This window comes from Salvelinus fontinalis, chromosome 4 (assembly GCF_029448725.1).
Source record: "Salvelinus fontinalis isolate EN_2023a chromosome 4, ASM2944872v1, whole genome shotgun sequence".
Taxonomy (NCBI): domain Eukaryota; kingdom Metazoa; phylum Chordata; class Actinopteri; order Salmoniformes; family Salmonidae; genus Salvelinus; species Salvelinus fontinalis.
The window spans coordinates 23,732,388-23,755,724 of record NC_074668.1 but is presented as its reverse complement, the minus strand read 5'-3'; the positions used below and the strand labels follow the sequence as shown (position 1 = coordinate 23,755,724).

General features: G+C 42.7%; 1 protein-coding gene across 1 annotated transcript; it reads right to left on the bottom strand.

The window, feature by feature from the left end:
• Positions 1–459: 459 nt before the first annotated feature.
• On the bottom strand, positions 460–17,976 carry LOC129853414 (early estrogen-induced gene 1 protein-like). Its single transcript, XM_055919421.1, has 12 exons — positions 17,492–17,976; positions 17,167–17,332; positions 7,764–7,884; positions 7,465–7,494; positions 5,341–5,457; positions 5,010–5,056; positions 4,705–4,850; positions 4,454–4,561; positions 2,027–2,210; positions 1,742–1,863; positions 1,544–1,613; positions 460–1,454 (listed from the first exon to the last, which is right to left on the bottom strand). Exons 2-12 carry the CDS (start codon positions 17,310–17,312, stop codon positions 1,400–1,402), a joined length of 1,146 nt encoding a protein of 381 aa, XP_055775396.1. The 5' UTR covers positions 17,313–17,332; positions 17,492–17,976; the 3' UTR covers positions 460–1,399.
• Between the last annotated feature and the right edge of the window lie 5,361 nt (positions 17,977–23,337).

Genomic DNA, 23,337 nt, shown 5'->3' with positions numbered 1-23,337 from the left:
AAATGAAAAAGCAGACATTGAATATAGTGAAGTTATTAATTACACTTTGGATGGTGTATCAATACACCCAGTAACTACAAAGACACAGGTGTCCTTCCTTACGCAGTAGCTGGAGAGGTACTAAACCGCTCAGGGATTTCACTACGAGGCCAATGGTGACTTTAAAACAGTTAGAGATTAATGCCTGTGAAGGGAGAAAACTGAGGATTGATCAACAACATTGTAATTATTACATCTAATTGAGTGAAAAGTAGGAAGCTAGGAGTATGAATACTTTCTGAAGGCACTATACACAGACTGATATTATTTAAGGCAGTCTTCATAGGCAGACGACTTATAGATGATAGTTATCAGCACATTGCAAAATGTTGACGCCGAACAAGTGTATCAGACGTACGAGCATTAAGTCCATAACAACAGTCCTTTTAGTCACATAGTATAGAAAAGGTAAAATCACAGTTAACATTCAAAAAAAAAGTTTTATTTATAGGAGAGAGAGAGAGATTCTATAAAATATATAATACAACAGGGACCCTTTTCACCATCTTTGTAGTGTTAAAATCAATTTAAAAAAATACAACAAACCAGCCTGCTGGTTGGAAAACACAAACAAATCATGATCCTTCATAAAATCATGTTTGGAGACATCTACTAGTGTAAAAGTATGCTGAATATGTATGCCCAAATCTGAGAACACCACCTAGCTTCTTACCTCTGGTGTTTGCACCAAATAACCATCAAATGGGTTTAGATTTATAGCATATAAAACTTCCCAAAACTGCTACACCTATCCAGTTCCTTGAGATCTGTAATTACAAAATAATGGACAGAATAGGAGATGTCTGTATTTGGGAACATAATCCTCACTCGTTTCCTTCTCAAACCCCATTGGAAGAGAAGGTCAGAAGGGAGGGACCTCTGGCTTTCTCATCCAATGGGTTTTGAGAAGGAAACGAGTGGAGAGGAAATTTGGGAGTATGCAATTGAGATAGTTGGTTGAAGGAGAGACTGATCCCTCAGTAAACCATTTCTCCACAAGGGGGAGCCAGAGTACTACAGTCTAAATTGGACAAACACCAGTCAGACAGTGCTGAGGACTTTCTCCATCACCAGGTCTCCTTCAGTAGTGACTAGACTAGCACGGTCATCACAGAGAGGATCTGGTGCCTTGGGTCATGTAAGGGAAAAATACATTACAAAGTAGCGTTTTTAAAAAATGTAGTACTTTAAAGAAAATACCAATACATTTGTCCGATAGTTATTTATTCATATTTGTGAAAACTGTGCGGTACGGTCCTCCTCATGGCTCACAGCTCAGCCAGTGCTCCAGAATGACTGCAATATATTTTTAGAGTAAGTCCACAAGCTTCATTGCAGAGGCCTCAATTAAAATTAATCTTCACCAGTCGTAATGGCTCTCTATCACAACTTGCTCATAGACACCCACACGCACCCTGAAAGAATGAAAAGTGGCAGAGTAAGACCTGTGTGTACGTTTGATGTATTACTATTGTGTGTGCGTGTGCCCTTTCTGGTTTCTCACCTGTTACTGCGCAGTAAACCATTCAGGGATGTGGTGCCGTCTCTACTGACAAACAGTCGCAGGTTACTATCTGAGGAGGAAATAAACACACCAAGAGACAAATTAAACAGTACAAAAGAGACAAGTTATGTACAAAAAGAGCCCCCCAAAAAATGTAGTGGACAAGTGAAAGGGCAGGGTGAGGTTGGGGCTCCATACCTTCAGTGTTACTTATGTCAGCAAAGTTCTGGCTCTGGATGATCTTTTCAACAATATCGTCGGCATCGATGCGGGTGTCATTCACCCAGGAGGGATGGCTCTCCACGGAATCCTGCTTCCTCCTGTCACAGGGTGGAGGGAAAAAGGCCCAGTCAGGCAACAGTGGATAAACAGCAGTCATACAAATAGCAATAGTGTTCCACTGACTGTTCCACTCATTTTTTTTCATAGATTGTCAAAACAGACACATTGGGCTAAACACATCTGGTGAGTGGAAGGTCTTGCCTGGGGGGTCTGTTGGATGGCAAGACGGGCCGAGGGGGTCGAGGGGGTCTCTCTGGCTTCTCTCCCTCTGTTGGAGTGTCTACTGTCACACTGAGGCCCCCAGATATGCCACTTCCTGTGGAGGTGTTCCTCCTGTGTGTGAGGTCAGACATACTAGAGGAGCAGGAGTGCTCTGTAATGTAGCCTGGGGGACAAGACATTTACATTACAGACTTAGGTGCAAATACCAACAAACAAACAAAAAACTCTGAGTTGGAAGATGGGGAACATGAGCCCACACACCTGAGATCCTGCTCAGCTGGCTGACATAGCTGGAGTTGGAAGATGGGGAACATGAGCCCACACACCTGAGATCCTGCTCAGCTGGCTGACATAGCTGGAGTTGGAAGATGGGGAACATGAGCCCACACACCTGAGATCCTGCTCAGCTGGCTGACATAGCTGGAGTTGGAAGATGGGGAACATGAGCCCACACACCTGAGATCCTGCTCAGCTGGCTGACATAGCTGGAGTTGGAAGATGGGGAACATGAACCCACACACCTGAGATCCTGCTCAGCTGGCTGACATAGCTGGAGTTGGAAGATGGGGAACATGAACCCACACACCTGAGATCCTGCTCAGCTGGCTGACATAGCTGGAGTTGGAAGATGGGGAACATGAGCCCACACACCTGAGATCCTGCTCAGCTGGCTGACATAGCTGGAGTTGGAAGATGGGGAACATGAGCCCACACACCTGAGATCCTGCTCAGCTGGCTGACATAGCTGGAGTTGGAAGATGGGGAACATGAGCCCACACACCTGAGATCCTGCTCAGCTGGCTGACATAGCTGGAGTTGGAAGATGGGGAACATGAGCCCACACACCTGAGATCCTGCTCAGCTGGCTGACATAGCTGGAGTTGGAAGATGGGGAACATGAGCCCACACACCTGAGATCCTGCTCAGCTGGCTGACATAGCTGGAGTTGGAAGATGGGGAACATGAGCCCACACACCTGAGATCCTGCTCAGCTGGCTGACATAGCTGGAGTTGGAAGATGGGGAACATGAACCCACACACCTGAGATCCTGCTCAGCTGGCTGACATAGCTGGAGTTGGAAGATGGGGAACATGAACCCACACACCTGAGATCCTGCTCAGCTGGCTGACATAGCTGGAGTTGGAAGATGGGGAACATGAACCCACACACCTGAGATCCTGCTCAGCTGGCTGACATAGCTGGAGTTGGAAGATGGGGAACATGAACCCACACACCTGAAATCCTGCTCAGCTGGCTGACATAGCTGGAGTTGGAAGATGGGGAACATGAACCCACACACCTGAAATCCTGCTCAGCTGGCTGACATAGCTGGAGTTGGAAGATGGGGAACATGAACCCACACACCTGAGATCCTGCTCAGCTGGCTGACATAGGTGGAGTTGGAAGATGGGGAACATGAACCCACACACCTGAGATCCTGCTCAGCTGGCTGACATAGGTGGAGTTGGAAGATGGGGAACATGAACCCACACACCTGAGATCCTGCTCAGCTGGCTGACATAGGTGGAGTTGGAAGATGGGGAACATGAACCCACACACCTGAGATCCTGCTCAGCTGGCTGACATAGGTGGAGTTGGAAGATGGGGAACATGAACCCACACACCTGAGATCCTGCTCAGCTGGCTGACATAGCTGGAGTTGGAAGATGGGGAACATGAACCCACACACCTGAGATCCTGCTCAGCTGGCTGACATAGGTGGAGTTGGAAGATGGGGAACATGAACCCACACACCTGAGATCCTGCTCAGCTGGCTGACATAGGTGGAGTTGGAAGATGGGGAACATGAACCCACACACCTGAGATCCTGCTCAGCTGGCTGACATAGGTGGAGTTGGAAGATGGGGAACATGAACCCACACACCTGAGATCCTGCTCAGCTGGCTGACATAGGTGGAGTTGGAAGATGGGGAACATGAACCCACACACCTGAGATCCTGCTCAGCTGGCTGACATAGGTGGAGTTGGAAGATGGGGAACATGAACCCACACACCTGAGATCCTGCTCAGCTGGCTGACATAGGTGGAGTTGGAAGATGGGGAACATGAACCCACACACCTGAGATCCTGCTCAGCTGGCTGACATAGGTGGAGTTGGAAGATGGGGAACATGAACCCACACACCTGAGATCCTGCTCAGCTGGCTGACATAGGTGGAGTTGGAAGATGGGGAACATGAACCCACACACCTGAGATCCTGCTCAGCTGGCTGACATAGGTGGAGTTGGAAGATGGGGAACATGAACCCACACACCTGAGATCCTGCTCAGCTGGCTGACATAGGTGGAGTTGGAAGATGGGGAACATGAACCCACACACCTGAGATCCTGCTCAGCTGGCTGACATAGGTGGAGTTGGAAGATGGGGAACATGAACCCACACACCTGAGATCCTGCTCAGCTGGCTGACATAGCTGGAGTTGCGAGAGTGGCCCAACTGGAATACTTCCCCTGGACTGGCTGCCTGGGTCTGGGTTGACTCCTCTGGAAGACCTGACACCAAACAGAGCCACACCTCAATTAGTTAGAGTTCCTCACCACGTGTCCCATACCTAGGTTAACCGTTTAGTGGTGATGGATTATCATAACATACACACTGTTACCAGGTTTGAGCGGATCCATGTGCCCTGTCGTACCTGAGCTGATGATCGAGGGCCTGGGCTTCATGGACTGGCCCAGAGTAGTGGGCCGGTTAGGGGTTCCAGTGCCCTCCCCCTTACAGTTCTGCTGCAGGACATGGTCCTGGCCTGAGATGGAGATGGATTTGGCTGTGCTGGGGGCACTGCAAAAAAACATGACTCGTCAGTCCACATTATACTGTGCAATGTTAGGCTTGCTTGATGGGCTAATTGACTCCCCATTGGGGGGTGCCAGAGTCATATTTTCTAAATGCATGACGATGAATGATAGATCAGAGATTTGAACATGTCAGGTCACTCACGTTTTAAAGCACGGATCTCCAGATAGGAGGGCCATCCCAATAGTCACCTTCAGAGAAGATCCAGACAAAATCTACTTTTATTACAATAAGAACATATAAAAAGTAGGACAGCAAGTAATGTTTGCACTAGCTACAGTATATCAAAGTTCAGCTGAGGTGCTGAGCATCAACAGCCCTGGGTGATCAGTGGGACGGGGGGTCCTTTACCACAATACAAAGTCACTAAGTATAAACTATATCAGTTGTTCTGCACAACCAAACAAAACCCAACCTTGACAAAGTCCCAAGGTCAATAGTCTTGACTCCTGCCCACCTTAGCACAGTCCCTTACCTTCAGTATGGAGTTGTCCTGCCTAGTATTCTTGGTGTCGTATCCCTCCAGCAGACAACAGCGGACTGCAGAGCCCGAGCCAGCGAACTCTGCCATGTTGAGGTCAGTAAAACCCAGCTGAGGGAGAAAGAACAACATTTACTTTCACTACAGTAGTTTTAAACCTGCATATACTGTGAGGTAGCCATGACATTTGACATTTAGGTTTTCTAGCCCTAAGGGACTGGATGTAGAGACGGCTCCCGATTCTTAGTCCTCCTGTTTTTTTGTTTGAATCTCAGGTTATCCAAGAGTTTAATTTCCTTTTCTCCAGGTTACATTTCCTCAAAGCTATTGTTTACAGATGTGTGTATTTAAGGAAGCCCATTTCCAAAGAGGAAAGAGGTTTTATTTAGCTTAAGGAAATCCATAAGCATAGCGTGAGAAAACACAGGATGGGTCCCTGGCAACCTGAGAGAGTGCATCTATAAACTTTCCCCAGCTTTATTTGAAGTTCATTTACAATGAACAAAAATATAAATGCAACATCCAAAGTGTTGGTCCCATGTTTCATGAGCTGTAATAAATTATCTCAGAAATGTTCCATAAGCACAGAGTTTATTTATCCTAAATGTTGTGCACAAATGTGTTTACATCCCTGTTAGTGAGCATTTCTCCTCACCCAAGATAATCCATCCACCTGACAGGTGTGGCATATCAATAAGCTGATTAAACAGCATGATCATGACATACTGTAGGTGCACCTTGTGCTGGGGACAATAAAAGGCCAGTAAAATGTACAGTTTTGTCACAACACAATGCCACAGATGTCTCAAGTTGAGGAAAAGTGCAATTGGCATGCTGATTGCAGGAATGTCCACCAGAGCTGTTGCTAGATAATTGAATGTTCATTTCTCCACCATAAGAAACCTGTCATTTTAGAGAATTTGGCAGTACGTACAAACGCCTTCAGACCCGCGGACCACGTGTAACCATGCCAGCCCAGGACCTCCACATCCGGCTTCTTCACCTGCGGGATCGTCTGAGACCAGCCACCCGAACAGCTGATGAAACTGTGGGTTTGCACATAAAGTATTTCTGCACAAACTTTCAGAAACCGTCTCTGGGAAGCGCATCTGTGTCCTCATCCTCCTCACCTGGGTATTGACCTGACTGCACGTCGGTATCGTAACCAACTTCAGTGGGCAAACGTTCAACTTCGATGGCCACTGGAATGCTGGAGAAGTGTGCTCTTCACAGATGAATACTGATTTTAACTTTACCGCGTCATGTGGACGGGTAGTTTGCTGATGTAAACGTTGTGTCCCATGGTGACAGTGGGGTTATGCTATGGGCAGGTGTAAGCTATAGACAACAATCACAATTGCATTTTATCGTTGGCAATTTGAATGCACAGAGATACCGTGACAAGACCCTGAGGCCCATTGTCGTGCCATTCATTCGCCGCAATCACCTCGTTTCAGCATAATGCAAGGCCACATGTCGCAAGGATCTGTACACAATTCCTGGAAGCTGAAAATGTCCCAGTTCTTCCATGGCCTGCATACTCAGACATGTCACCCATTAAGCACGTTTGAGATGCTCTGGATCGACGTGTACGACAGTGTTTTCCAGTTTCCGCCAATATCCAGCAACTTGGCACAACCACTGAAGAGGAGTGGCACAATATTCCGCAGGACACAATCAACAGCCTGATCAACTCTATGCGAAGGAGATGTCGCTCTGCATGAGCCAAATGGTCCTCACACCAGACACTGACTGGGTTTCTGATCCACGCACCTACATTTAAAATATATATATCTGTGACCAACAGATGCATATCTGTATTCCCAGTCATGTGAAATCCATAGATTAGGGCCTAATGAATTTCTCAAATGACTGATTTCCTGTAACTCTGTCAAATCTTTGAAATTGTTGCAAGTTGCGTTTATATTTTTGCAGTATAGTTTACTCAGCTTATACATAGTGCCAAAGTTTTAGCTTGTGTTTGTAGAAGTGGGGTGACTAATGTGAATGTTTAAAATGTCTTAACAGCAGTGTTGATGTGTGTTGACATCAGGCTACAGTAAACTGTAATGTGTTTATGGCTATAGGGTGGGATGCTCAGGAGGAGTGGACTCTTACCTTTGAATATGTTTTTCCTCCTTTGAGTTCCTGTAGTGAAAACAGGAAAAGGGAGATCACTGTGTGCCAGACTGTCAATACTCAGCAGTCGAGTGTGTGTGTTTAACACTGATCTATGATCAGATTACAGAGGCTACAGAGTTTACACTATCAGGGGTGTGAATAGTGAATGGAAAGATAAATAACACAGCGGTACACGCAGGAAATGGTAGTCCCTGATGTTCACAGACAAATAGATAACAGCCAAGAGCTGTGTGTTGCTTAGACAGGTCCCCCAGAAGTCAGACAGACAGACAGACCTTCCGCACAGAGACCCGACAGATAGCGGGATCCAGCACTCCAGTCGTGGGGTTGGTGCTCATTTTACACACAAAGGTAAACCTCTTCTTCCAGCAAACACAGTTCTCCTGAACCTCCTCTCTGTGGGACAAGAGGACAGGAATCAGAGCGGGCATGGCACTACAGTACAGCTACATCAACCTCAATAAACTGTTATTAGTGTCAAGGTAGTTAATGACAGTCATTACTGTTTGAGTGGTCTCACAATAAGAAGTCACTAATTCCATAGCACATAAGACATCACTTGTGCTTTTGTCCTGACTCTTCAACGTTTTGCTCCAGTTTTAGTGAAAGCAAACTTGTTGAGGAAACGGTGAACAATAGCCTGTGGGCTTCTGTAAAAACAGAGTTCACATTGTAAATAGGCCAGTGCCTGACGTCACCCTGTCCGTCCATACATTTAGGGAAATGGCTGAGTATACAGAGAAGGACGGTTGATGTAAAAACAGTCCTGGTGATAATCTGTCTACTTCCCATTTTAACTCACTTAACACTCTCCCCTTCCCAACTGAACTGAATGTAACCATTGTCAGTATTACAGTCATGCCCCATGCCTGGACCCAGCCACTCAGAATGCACAGAAGCAACTCAAGTGAATCCAGGGCTTAATGTGGACTCTAGAAATAATGAATAACTTACAGAGCATGAGGCGCTAATGTAAATTTACAGGGCTGGATATGCATGACTCATCTCCAATGTAAACAAACAGCCATGGATACACAAACTAACAGCGCAGAAAAGTAGTGAGGTGGACAGATCAGCCCGTTTACTGTAGTGTGTACCTATTGCCTTGTGGGAGTGCTCAAACAATCAGGTATTACCAGACTGCAGCTGACATCCCCACAAAGCATACACAGTGAAACAACCATCCTTCAGTTAAAACCCAAACAACATTTAAGTGAGAAGGGTAAATCCATTTGAAATCAATCACTTTTTGACAGCACCCCTTTTGATTTGAACAAAACCTTCCTTACATATTTAATTAACCATTGTATAAGTGCACAAAAAGTTACTTTCTGGACCTGATTGCCAAAACATTATGGAAATAAGGTGCTCAAAGATTAAAAACTTAGCATATTCAACCATGAGACATCGATGTCACTGAAAGTTTGATATCATTTAAAACCTTACAGGGTTGTCAAACTATTTTATAAATTTATATATATTTTTTTACATTTAATGTCAATGATCTAAAAACGCATAAATTCAGATGTTATACATATTCGCATATATTGGAGCTTAGACCCTATTTTACATCTAATGTTTCTGTGTTGTGTGAATATGGGTGGGTGTCAAGTTTTGGCTGACATTTTTTCAAATGGCACCATAAAGATAGTTTGAGGTCCACCGATCAGAGAACGTTGTCTTGAACGGGAACATCTGTTGTAGATTATCTTGTCAATCCTCCATAGGAAACCTATTGAAATCATAAGAAACATAGACAATAGAATATAAATGACCATTTAAGTTGACATTCGACAGTGGACCGGCAGTCATCTTTGTGGTAGTAATTCAATTTAAAATGTCAAATGGTGTACCAGCTAAATTGCAGTGGTCTGAAGGGATAGGTCCATTCTATGAATTGTATTTATATTATGGAAATGACACCCACCCTGTATTCAAGAGCATGTTGTGTCTCAACCGATGGCGGGCACAACACAAAAACCTCAGATGTGAAAAAGGGTCTAAGCTACAACATATGTGAATATGTAAACAAATCAGTGTTTACGCATTTAGACAATTGACTTAATTTGAAATACATTTTATTAAACGCGGTTTGTAGGCTTTTAAAATGATATTACACTCAACTGTTTATCTTTTCTCGTAATGAAGACATGGATGTATCATGGTATGGTGGGGTATGCAAAATTATTTAACTTTATCTCCTGAATGTTTTGGCATTCAGGTCCAAAAAAGTAACTGACTTATTTGGTTTAAATCAAAAGGGATCCTTTTAGAAAGTGATTGAATTAAAATGGATTTACCCAGAAGGCAGCAAATGCAGCAGGCTTCCTGAGCAGCTGTACCAACAGAGAAGTACCTGGGACTAGCCATAAGCACACTGTTTTTTAAATAAACACAGGGGAGTACTTCGGCACTTTGGCAAGCAGCAGAAAAGAAACTCACTGCCATAGAGGTTGGGTGCAAAGAGGCAGCATTTGCCCTGTGAATAGCAGTCAGTTAGCACATGGTCCCTAACCAGCTGACACCTTTGACTATAGAGCTGCAGACGGGCTTCAGTAGTGGTGCGTAGTGGTCCGGCTCCTTGCAGGGCACAGGGCATGTCTTCCTACTCCATGCAAGGGCGTGGCATCATAGGATCATCTGCTCAAAGAAATGTTCCAGGGGAGCCACGTGATGCCTGCAGTACCTCTACATCAGGGACAGCATGTTCCCAAATGCACACACAGCTTTTACCATGCAAACCCTGAATATCAATGTCACACTTTAGGCATACCAGAGACGGAAGAGGAAGCGAGACATCTTACTCGCTCCTTTTTTCTGGTTCATATACAGCCAATGAACTAACCAGACCCAGCTGCTATCACATTGGTGCCTATGGGAGCACCACCCCTTAAGTGACCATTTTTGTCCAATGGTAAACGGCTGGGACATCTCCATATTATCCACCATCTTTGGGCATACTATCTGAAGTCACATGACTGATAGAGTGATTCAATGCTGGACTAGTATAGGGCCGTACCCTCTCTGCATCAACACACGGCTAAAATGCAAGAGATGTGATCCAACCTTCCACATAGTGAATATAGAGGACTGGTGATCGTTTTTTCCTTCTCTAGTATGGTTTCGGTTCCAAAACCAGCTATGGTGTGTTTGGCCAATTTGGCCAAATAAAATCCTGTTGTTTACTTGAGAAACTGCTGCTTTGTATTACAAAAACAGATTCCAACTATTTGATTGGCTCTAAACCTTTGGTCATAGTAGGCCTAAACAGACTCCAACAAATTGCATGTCTTTAAACCTTTGGTCCTACTTAAATGTTGTTTAAAATGCATTAGACATCCCCATTTCCACTCTTAATGATTAACCATGTACAGTCTATAATTGCAATGAAACACATTTTATGTAAGTATTCTAGTTCACTGCCATTTTAGATTTTTTTCCTCACATAGGTTCTTTATATTTTTGTCTCGGTTTTGCATTCCTTGGTTCTTTGCCACACACATACTTCTCAAGTTCTTACCAAGCGGGCCACGCTAATCACTGCCCACCCCCCTCAATAAGTCTCTGAAAACGTTCTCAGCCACATTCCACAGAGCAGGTGGCTTTATTAAAAACTGCCATGGCAACCACACATGCCTCAAATCCAACTACAACGTTGAATCAAAACAGGAGTGAATGAGTTAGAGCTCTGAGGGGAGAGAGGATGGTCAAAAATAGAAAACTGAAATATTACATTTACATACAAGTATTCATACCCTTTACTCAGTAGTTTGTTGAAGCACCTTTGGCAGCAATTGCAGCTTTGAGTCTTCTTCGGTATGACGCTACAAGCTTAGCACACCTGTATTTGGGAAGTTTCTCCCATTCTTCTCTGCAGATCCTCTCAAGCTCTGTCAGGTTGGATGGGGAGCGTCGCTGCACAGCAATTTTCAGATCTCTCCATAGATGTTCAATCGGATCCAAGTCCAAGCTCTGGCTGGGCCACTCAACAACATTCAGAGACTTGTCCCGAAGCCACTCCTGCGTTGTCTTGGCTGGGTGCTTAGTGCTCTAGAGCAGATTTTCATCAAGGATCTCTCTGTACTTTGCTTCGTTCACCTTTCCCTTGATACTGACTAGTCTCCCAGTCCTTGCTGCTGAAAAAAAATCCCCACAGCACGATGCTGCCACCACCATGCTTTACAGTAGAGATTTACTCCAGATGCGACGCTTGACATACTGGCAAAAAAGTTCCATCTTGGTTTCATCAAACCAGAGAATCTTGTTTCTCATGGTCTGAGTCCTTAAGGTGCCTTTTGGCAAACTCCAAGCGGGCTGTCATGTGCCTTTTACTAAGGACTGGCCACTCTACCATAAAGGCCTTATTGGTGGAGTGCTGCAGAGATGGTTGTCCTTCCGGAAGGTTCTCCCATCTCCACAGAGAAACTCTGGAGCTCTGTCAGAAAGACCATTGGGTTCTTGGTCACCTCCCTGACCAAGGCCCTTCTCCCCTGATTGCTCAGTTTGGCCGTGCGACTAGGTCTAGGAAGAGTCTTGGAGGTTCTAAACTTCTTCCATTTAAGAATGATAGAGGCCACTGTTCTTGGGGACTTTCAATGCTGCATAAATTGTTTGGTACCCTTCCCCAGATCTGTGCCTCAACACAATACTGTCTCAGAGCTCTACGGACAATTCCTTCGACCTCATGGCTTGGTTTTACTCATGTAAAAATATATTGACAAAAAGCATATCTCTCTCCAATTTTGAGCACACATTTCTTTACATCCCAGTTAGTGAGCATTTCTCCTTTGCCAATATAGTTCATCCACCTGACACGTGGCATATAAAAAAAGTTGATTAATAAATCCTCTCTGGGATAGGCGTCCTGCCAGCGGGACACCTGTCGACAACATCCGGTGAAATTGGAGGGCGCGCAATTCAAATAAATAATCATAAAAATGATGGATATTAAACATCTAGGTGTCTTATATCGGTTAAACGCTTCAATTCTTGTTAATCTAACTGCATTGTCCGATTTACAATAGGCTTTACAGAGAAAGCATGCCATGCGATTGATTGAGGACGGCACCCCATATAAAAATATTTTTCAACCAGCACAGACTTCTTAAAATCACAAATAGCGATTAAATATTCATTTACTTTTTGAAAATCTTCCTCTGAATTGCAATCCCAAGGGTCCCAGCTACAACATGCATGGTCGTTTTGTTAGATACAATCCTTATTTATATCCCAAAAAGTCTGTTTAGTTGGCGCCATTGATTTGAGTAATCCACTCGTTCAACATGCAGAGAAAGGAATCCAAAAAGCTACCACTAAAACAAGTCAAAATACAGTTTCATTTAATCCTCAAATGTAATTAAAATATAATATTTCATTCAGAAAGAAGTATGTTCAAAAGAAAAGTAAAATTAGCAAGTGCACGCACAGACTGATTTCCAACTCTGACTCCCAGTACCAAAACGAAATTCTTCCTCGTTTGGGAAGAAACAAGCCTGAAATCTTGAACAAAGACTGTTTGGGAGCTGGAATTGCATAGGACCCATAGCTTTCCATTGAGAGAGCATGGGCTCTCCCCCCAAAAAAATTCTGGTTGGTTTTTCTCCTACCATATCAATTGTGTTATAGTCTCACACATTATTTTAACATTGACAAACTTCAAAGTGTTTTCTATCCAATGGTACAACTTATATGCATATCCTGGCTTCTGGGCCTGAGTAACAGGCAGTTTACTTTGGACACGTCAGTCAGGCAGTAAGTGGAGAAAAATAGATCCTAGCCTGTTTAAACAGCATGATCATTAAACAGGTGCAGCTTGTGCTGGGGACAATAGAAGGCCACTAAAATGTGAAGTTTTGTCACAGAACACAACGCTAGAGGTCTCAAGTTGTGGTAGCGTGCAATTGCTCATTTTTCTACCATCGTTTTAGAGAATTTGGCAGTGCGTCCAACAGGCCTCACAACCACGTGTAACCACACCAGCCCAGGACCTCCACATCTGGCTTCTCCACCTGCGGGATTGCCTGAGGGGGGGGTGCTGAGAAGTAGTTCTGTCTTTAATAAAACCCTTTTGTGGGGAAAAATGTATTCTGATTGGCTGGGCCTGACTACCCATGGCTGCACCCCTGCCCAGTCATGCGAAATCCATAGATTAGGGCCTAATTCATTTATTTCAATTGACTGATTTCCTGATACGAACTGTAACTCAGTAAAATCTTTGAAATTGTTGCATGTGCCGTTTATATTTTTGTTCAGTATATTTCAGGCAACAACAGAACAAAGGGAGTTCTGTACTCCCCAGGCCCTATGATAACACACAATCTCTATCAAAGACATGGGACCACCAAATCAGTCTCTGTGTCTCTGAGTAGACCTTGTTTCCTGCACTCGGGTTACAGAGATAAACCAGAGACAGAATTGCCAGATAACTCAAGCAGATAAATGGTCTCCATCCAATCTGTTATATAATCCTCAAAAATAGACTTAAGGGGTGCACAGCATACCCGACGGGTCTTGTATCATTGCAAGGGAAGTGGAGTGGAGGGCAACATTCTTTTTAACTCTGTTTATCAATGACGACAGATATAGGAGAAAAACATCCTGTGAACAGTAATCATAGTAAGGGTTATCATGATGATTTAGTTTGTTTTTGTGCTCTTTCAAAGGCCCTACACAGTAAAGAAGTTCAATTAGGTCTTTCTGCATCATATGGTTCTCTACAGAGCGCCTATCGGAAATTCCAGAGGAATGGTAAAGAATCTTAAAAAATACAATAAAATAAAAACCAATAGCAGGAACAGCTACATCTATTGGTCAGAACCTGGTAATATCAGGATGTACGATGGGCCATAAACCTAACAACTTCAATGACTAATTTCTCTGAACATAAATGAAATTCACTGAGAATACATTCCATAGGATGAAGAAAGAATACGCCGAGCCACAGCTCCATATTACTTGTCACAGAGAATTGATACTGTATACACGTTGGGTTTGGATTGGCGTGGGGTGTGTGTGTGTGTGTGTGTGTAAGGGGGGGGGGGGGGGGGGGGGGGGTATGTGGGTGACTTGACAATTTCTTTGGATTCCTCAGGTCTTATTCATTGTTAGAAGTTTGGTCCAAATCAGATGTTAAGTACTATATTTATTGAATATTATATGAATCCTATAAAATAAAATAAGGTGGAGTGTTCTCTGGACATCTAGGACAAATACGCTGATGACCTCAGATCCAAGAGACATAACACAGGTCCCCCTAAATCTTGTTTTTGTGCGGCTACCTTTCATCTTTAGGTCAGTGTGTGAAGTCCCACACCACTCTACCAAACACTGAAAGCCCCAGAGGAGCATCCCTTTCCTCCCCAGCCTACTCTAAAACAAACAATCCCAGATCAAATACCGGAATCCTTTTGTGTTCCCATTTATATTACTAAAGTAAACAATGACCTAGGTACTAAACCAGAGGAGGAAGTTTAACCCTTAGAAACCCAGACCCAGTTTTACTTACGTGAACATTAAGCCGTGGTTAGACCGCCCAAGGAAATCCCTAATAGCATTTCTAAAGAAAACAATTCAACACTCCTTGCAATAGTTATGCAATGTTTCATATATGTAACATCAGGTAGAAAGGGGTGCAAACCACCCAGTTTCAACAATATCTATTTCTGCATTGTGAACTGCTTGCACTAAAATGTGAACATTAATCATGAAATCTAACTCACTATATCTGAAACCCAAGTTATAAAAGCAGTATCATATATATTGCACAAGTTGTTTATCTTCAATGTGTCCTTATTTGTGCACTGCAAAATGTCCATGCGCCCCATGTATGAAATACAAACCGCCAGAGAATACAGTGCTCACTCTATGCAAATATTAACAAACAATACTTTTCAGAAATGAGTGGAGTCCACCGGTGGTAAATTCAATTGGACATGATTTGTAAAGGCACACACCTGTCTATATAAAAGGTCCCACAGTTGACAGTGCACGTCAGAGCAAAAACCAAGCCACGAGGTCGAAGGAATTGTCTGAGAGCTCTGAGACAGAATTGTGTCGAGGCACAGATCTGGGGAAGGGACCCAAAACATTTCAACAGCTTTGAAGGTCCCTAAGAACACAGTGGCCTCCATCATTCTTAAATGGAAGGTTGCAACCACCAATACTCTTCCTAGAGCTGGCCGACCAGCCAAACTGTGCACTCGGGGGAGAAGAGCCTTGTTCAAGGATGTGACCAAGAACCTGATGGTCACTGACAGAGCTCCAGAGTTCCTAGGTGGATATGGGAGATTCATCTCTGCAGCACTCCACCAAATCAGGCCTTTATGTTAGAGTGGCCAGGTGGAAGCCATTCCTCAGTAAAAGGCACATGACAGCCTGCCTGGAGTTTGCCAAAAGGTACCTAAAAGGACTCAGACCATGAGAAACAAGATTCTCTGGTCTGATGAAACCAAGATTGAACTCTTTCTGAATGTCCTTGAGTGGCCCAGCCAGAGCCCGGACTTGAACTCTATCATCTCTGGATAGACCTGAAAATAGCTGTGCAGTGATGCTCCCCATCTGACAGAGCTTGAGCGGATCTGCAGAGAAGAATGGGAGTAATTGCCCAAATACAGGTGTGCCAAGCTTGTAGCGTCATACCCAGGAAGACGCAAAGCTGCAATTGCTGCCAAAGGTGCTTCAACAAAGTGCTGAGTAAAGGGTCTGAATACTTATGTAAATTTGAAATGTCTAGATTAGAGGGGGGAAAAAACAATCTAATCCATTTCAGAATAAGACTAACGTAACAAAATGTGGAAAATGTCAAGGTCTGAATACTTTCCGACTGCACTAAGTAATTTGACCAAGGCGTCTTCTGTACAAGGGAGTTTTGTTTGAACATTAACACGTGAATCTTGCGGTACGGTTTTGTAAGCCTAATGACCTTAGTTCATATTAGCAACAAGAAAAAAGTGGTTAAAATTGAGACAACTTTTATAGGGTTATTGTTCCCACCAGGAACTATGGCGGTCTGCTTGAAACATGTAGGTATTACAGACTCGGTCAGGGACGACACTTGACAGTTGGTCCACGCATGCTTTGAGTATACGTCCTGGTAATCCGTCTGGCCCAGCAGATTTGTGAATGTTGACCTGTTTAAAGGTTTTGTTCACATCGGTATCGAGAGCGTTATCAGTCATCCAGAACAGCTGGTGCTCTCATGCATGTTTCAGTGTTGCTTGCCTGAAGCGAGCATAAAAGGAATTTAGCTCGTCTGGTAAACTTGTCACTGGGCAGCTCGTGTCTGTATTTCCCTTTGTAATCCTTAATAGGATGTAATGCTAGGGTTGCACAATTCCCTGGAACTTTCAATAAAATGTTCTGGTTTTCCAGAAATCCTGGTTGGAGGTTTCCAGACATTCTGCTTATCCTCCAACAATGATTTCGGGTAAAACAGGGAATATATTTTAAGTTCCTGGAATTTTGCAACCCTACCAATGACTGACAAATCCAACAATGTTAGACATGCTTTGAAATAATTTGTACACAGACATTGTTTACCAACAATGCAGTAAAAACCACGTTATGCCGGGTTAAGGGTGGTATGAGGCATTTAAAGTTAATATTATGACAGCCGTTTGGTAATAGTTTGCTATATTGCCCATGCGGCATGCGCACAGCGAACACAAAGCAACATTTTACCTTGATGAAGTTGCAACAAAGTCTCCACCGTCCAACAATCTCAGCTTGCAGAACAATACACCGTTCACGAAAGGCACAGCAGTCAGCTCCTCCAATGTCAAATGTGTGTGAAACTTGAATTTCTTCTTTTTCGCAAAAAAAGCCATCGAAGGGTATTGTAATGGACCTGTAAACAATGACAAAACGATTTAGCTGATGGCAACGGTTAGAGACTAAAACAGGCTACACTATTTATTCAGCCTATTAAATTCGAAACAGATGTGGTGACTATAACACATTGAAACAATCTGATATGACTTATCACTACAAAACATTGGTTACATACCTTGAGACCGACCACAGTGTGTATTGGCACCTCGCAACTTTTTATTCTGTGTGCTTGATGCGATGCTGACTCAAATGCTCTTGACTAACTACTGACCAGTCTTGAAATCTTGGAGTACAATACATTGTAGAACAAGCAACACATTTGTCAGCCCCTTTTCTGTTCAAACAGCCTCTAATTATTTTATCATTACATTTTTATCTCTTTTCCACATATCGCAAGCTAAAGCTTGGAAAAATGCAATTGACATGCCACCGGCAACCCACACAGTAAATTGGGTATGGTTCTTATACTGAACGACGAACCAATACCAAAATTGCTCAATTAGCTCCGCCCCTGGATGCTTTCGCGTCACTGATCCTGTAGGCTGGTGCTCCCATCGACGAGGTGAATACGACCCCTTGTGGCTATGCATAAGAGGTGGAGAGGTACGTCTCAGGACGATAACTGTAACCATCCGCTCAGTAGCCTATGTCTAATCAGTGGTGTAAAGTACTTGAGTAAAAATACTTGAAAGTACTACTTAAGTAGTTTTTTGGGGTATCTGTACTTTACTTTGCTATTTATATTTTTGACAACTTTTACTTCACTACATTCCTAAAGAAAATCATGTACCTTTTACTCTGTACATTTTCCCTGACACCCAAAAGTTCTCTTTACAATGTGAATGCTTAGCAGGACAGGAAAATTGTCAAATTCCCACACTTACCAAGAGAACAACCATGATCATCTACTGCCTCTTATCCAGGGGACCCACTAAACACAAATGCATTGTTTGTAAATTGTCTGAGTTTAGGAGCCTGGCTAACCATAAATAAAATGAAAATTGTTCTGTCTGGTTTGCTTAATATAAGGAATTTGAAATTACCTTTACTTTTGATACTTAAGAACATTTGAGGATTTACTTTTGATACTTAAGTATTTAAAACCAAATACTTTTAGACTTTTATTCATGCAGTATTTTACTGGGTGACTTTTCCTTGGGTGATATTCTGTTAATGTATCTTTACTTTAACTCAAGTAAGACAATTGAGTACATTTTCCACCAGAATGGAAGTAAGTGTGTGTGTGTGTGTGTGTGTGTGTAAAAACCAACCTCTAAAACACACATGTTCTTCTCATTATGCTTAGACAGGTTTTAGTTATTGAAATTTCTCCCTCTGTCATTCTGTAAATAAGGATATGTCATATGGGAAACATTGTTTCATAGGTTATAGCCAGGTTCCACTTTTTATAGCTAATGTATTTTATTTATTAAATAATTTGTTTGACTATATACAGACACAGGTGAATACTTACTTGCAAACTGCTATTGCTACATGTCATAACAAGACCATGTGTCACGCCCTGGCCTTATTATTCTTTGTTTTCTTTATTATTTTAGTTAGGTCAGGGTGTGACATGGGGAATGTTTATGTTTTGTTGTTTTGGGTGTTTATTTGGTAAAGGGGTTAATGGGTGTAGTATATGGTTTTGTGTTGAGTGTAGATGTTTAGCATTGTCTATGGTGGTTAGTTATCTAGGAGAGTCTATGGTTACCTGAATGAGTTCCCAATTAGAGACAGCTGATTTCGGTTGTCTCTGATTGGGAGCCTTATTTAGGGTAGCCATAGGCTCTCATTGGTTGTGGGTAATTGTCTATGTAAGAACGTTAGTAGCATGTATGTTTGTGCACAACGTTTGTAGCTTCACGGTTGTTTTGTTAAAGTGTTTTTGTGTCGTGTTCATCTTCGTGTTATAATAAAAGAAGATGGCTTATTTTCCAAAAGCTGCATTTTGGTCCGTTAATCCGCCACACGATCGTGACACCATGCCACAGGAGAGTGATAGAGCCCCAAGGAATCAAAATAGATAAATAGGCCTAAAACATGGCCTGCTTGGACTAAAATCCTTTCTCTCTTTTCATGTCTTAATCCCAACACTAACTGGGGCTGTCACATTGATATGGATCACATCTTTCTGTGTTCATTCAAATCTAAGTTGAAATATGTGCTATGGGTGCAATAACTGTTTCAAAGTATAATCATCCTTTTGTATTAGAATAGTGTTTGCAAAGACTACCACTTTTGAAACCATGATTCTACAAATAAAAGGGAATTATTTTAGGGCTACAATTACTTTTGTCATGGACATTTTCTTGTTTCCTCCAGCCCCTTACATGTTTCAAAGTTGCATATGCATCTGAGTGGTTACATTTAAAAGATATTCTACTTCAGTTCTGGTGGGGGAGAGAAATTGATTCGAAACCAGCACATTCTGTGGTGTTCTAGGACAGAATGTTGAGACTTACAAACTGTGCCAAAGACCACGTTTTTTTTTTATCAGACAGTGTCGTTATAGTTTAAGTGTCCTGTACACGGCATCATGGTTGCACTTGCACCCTGTAATATTTGAATCACTTGACGTACATTTCAAGTGATATTACTGAACATTTTGAGATACAGTATGTGAACACCCCTTCAAATTAGTGGATTTGGCTATTTCAGCCACACCCGTTGCTGACAGATGTATAAAACCGAGCACATAGCCATGCAATCTACATAGACAAACATTGGCAGTAGAATGGCTTTTCTGAAGAGCTCAGTGACTTTCAATGTGGTACCGTCATAGGATACCACCTTTCCAACAAGTCAAATTTCTGCCCTGCTAAAGCTGCCCCGGTCAACTGTAAGTGATATTATCGTGAAGTGGAAACGTCTAGGAGCAACAACGGCTCAGCCACGAAGTGATACTGTAGGCCACACAAGCTCACAGAACGGGACCACCAAGTGCTGAAGCGCGTAAAAATCGTCTGTCCTCGGTTGCAACACTCACTACCGACTTCCAAACTGCCTCTGGAAGCAATGTCACCACAATAACTGTTCGTCGGGAGCTTCTTGAAATCGGTTTCCACGGCCGAGCAGCTGCACATAAGCCTAAGATCACCATGCACAATGCCAAGCATCAGCTGGAGTGTTGTAAAGCTCGCTGCCATTGGACTCTGGAGCAGTGGAAACGCGTTCTCTGGAGTGATGAATCCCGCTTCGCCATCTGGCAGTCCGACAGACGAATCTGGGTTTGGAGGATGCCAGGAGAATGCTACCTGCCCCAATGCATGGTGCCCCCTGTAAAGTTTGGTGGAAGAGGAATAAGGGTCTGGGGCTGTTTTTCATGGTTCGGGTTAGGCCCCTTAGCTCTAGTGAAGGGAAATCTTAACATTACAGCATACAATGACATTCTAGAATATTCTGTGCTTCCAACTTTGTGGCAGCAGTTTGGGGAAGGCTATTTCTTGTTTCAGCATGACAATGTCACCGTGCACAAAGCGAGGTCCATACAGAAATGGTTTGTCGCGATCGGTGTGGAAGAACTTGACTGGCCTGCATAGATACCTGACCTCAACTCCATCGAACACCTTTGGGATGAATTAGAACGCTGATGCAGCAATGTTCCATCATCTAGTGGAAAGCCTTCCCAGAAGAGTGGGGGCTGTTATAGCAGCAAAGGGAGGACCACCTCCATATTAATTCCCATGGAAGGCCAAAAAGATCATCAAGGACAACAACCACCTGAGCCAATGACTGTTCACCCCACTATCATCCAGAAGGCGAGGTCAGTACAGGTGCATCAAAGCTAGGACCGAGAGACAGAAGCCGTTTTTCAATCTCAAGGACACCAGACTGTTAAATAGCCATCACCTGTACCTTAGAGGCTGCTTCCCTATATACATAGACTTGAAATCACTGGCCACTTTAATAATGGAACACTAGTCACTTGAGTGATGCAAAATATGTCAACATTATTAATCTCATATGTGTATATACTGTATTGTTTTCTATTCTACTGTATTTTAGTCTATGCCACTCCGACATTGCTCGTCCAAATATTTATATATTCTTAATTCCATTCTTTTACCTTAGATGTGTGTATTGTTGTGAAATGTTTAGATATTATTTGTTAGATATTGCTGCACTGTTGGAGCTAGAAACACAAGCATTTCGCTACACCCGCAATAACATCTGCTAAACATGTGTATGTGACCAATACAATTTGATTTGGAATGAGATGTTCGACGAGCAGGGGTCTACATACTTTTGGTCATGTAGTGTCCATTATTCTTATAAGTTGGTCAATTTGCTCTCGCCTTGCTAAAACAATAATTATTAAAATGCCTGTGAAGTTACAGATGGCAGAGAGATCCTAAACAATTAAAGGGCTGCCCTTTTCAGTTTCATTGAAATGCTCATTGTGATGAGGTCCTGCTAGCACTGGGCTTGCACTGGAATCTAGGTATGCCAAAAAGCCCTGGAACTCCAAATTGGTATCCCTGAAGCTTGCCTGTCGAACTATTATTGTCCCAGAGTTATTGCAATCTCTAAAGATGTTATTGCCTAAGAGGTGCCATGTTCTTTAAATAGAAAATATGTACCGAGACTACCGACCATAAATTCTCCTCAGAACTCATGTTTGACACTTAAACATTAACACTACACTTTTTCATATGGTACTATTTACATTTACTGAGAATAGTTTTTGGGTACAGATTATGAGGGGTTGTCTTTTAATGAAAACACAACCTTTTACAGCAGTGGGCTAAATCAGGGTCACACAGTGTTTCTTGGTAGTCTTAAACAAATCTACTTTGAAACAGTAGTATACACCTCACACACATGGTTGTGGGCTTAAAAAAAATAAGACACCTGTACCATATCAGATATAGTTGAAATGTGTTCAATTTTGAGTTTGCATCCCAATGTTACACTTTATATACATCACAGAAGACTGATATACAACAAAACCGTTTGACATAGAAACACCAAATGTTTGGCTTTTTTTTTTTTTTTTATGAATATTTTTTCATAATTAACATTATTGACATTTCACCCATGAGGCCACTAGGTAATTTAACTGCAGGGAAGGGCTATCCATGTCAATAGACCAATGGATTCCACAAAACGTATTCTGCAAAACATGTTATTACTGTTTATATAATTACCTGCACTTGTCTCTGTTAATTATCTGCAGCACCTCTCTGTGTTTTCTACTTCCACACTCCATAATTTGTGCATACCCTCAGACTGGACCACTAACAAAATGTCAACAATTGTTCAAATGCAACATGTCACATTTTGAAATGCAAATAGTAGTACTTGGCGCTTGTCCCCTGGCATTTAAATCTGGGCATGTTTTCATCATTCTACTACACAACTTCATGATGTTCTTTAGTGTCTGGTGGGACAAGTGCAGACCTTTGCAGGACATACAACCCCCATGTAAAAAATCATATAAAAATGCACATATTAAAAGTTTTAAATCTGTTGATTACTTTTTATTCTCTTTAGTGTGGGAGAAAAGCAAATTATCACACAGCCCATTTACTGCATCAATTCTGCTATGTAGTCCTCCTAGAATGTTGGTATTAAACACATAAGATGATAAAAGGCACGTCAAGTTATCTCAGAATTCCTAGAGTTGTATACATTGTTACTAACAGGCTGAATAATAATTCAAGGAACATTCCAGTTCAAGGAACTGCTTGTCTGTTCTGTCTAAGCTGGACATTCTCAGAAAGTTGTTATTATGATATGTTGGTTGAACTCAGGCCATCTTTGAATGTATTTGCCATTATTCAGTCTGTTCTGTTGGTAGAATCCATCAACTTTGAATGACAATATAGAATGACAAACAATGATTAATTCTGGGGGGTCATTGGCCTTGATCTTGCGTAAAGGGCGCAATGGAATGATACAGTGGTGGGTCGAGCAAATTACGTTACGGAGTAGGGGAAAAAATACATCGTAGGAGCCAATGAAATAGGTCTGTTTTTAAAAGGGAGTGGTTTCATGGGTTTCTATAACACAACGCAC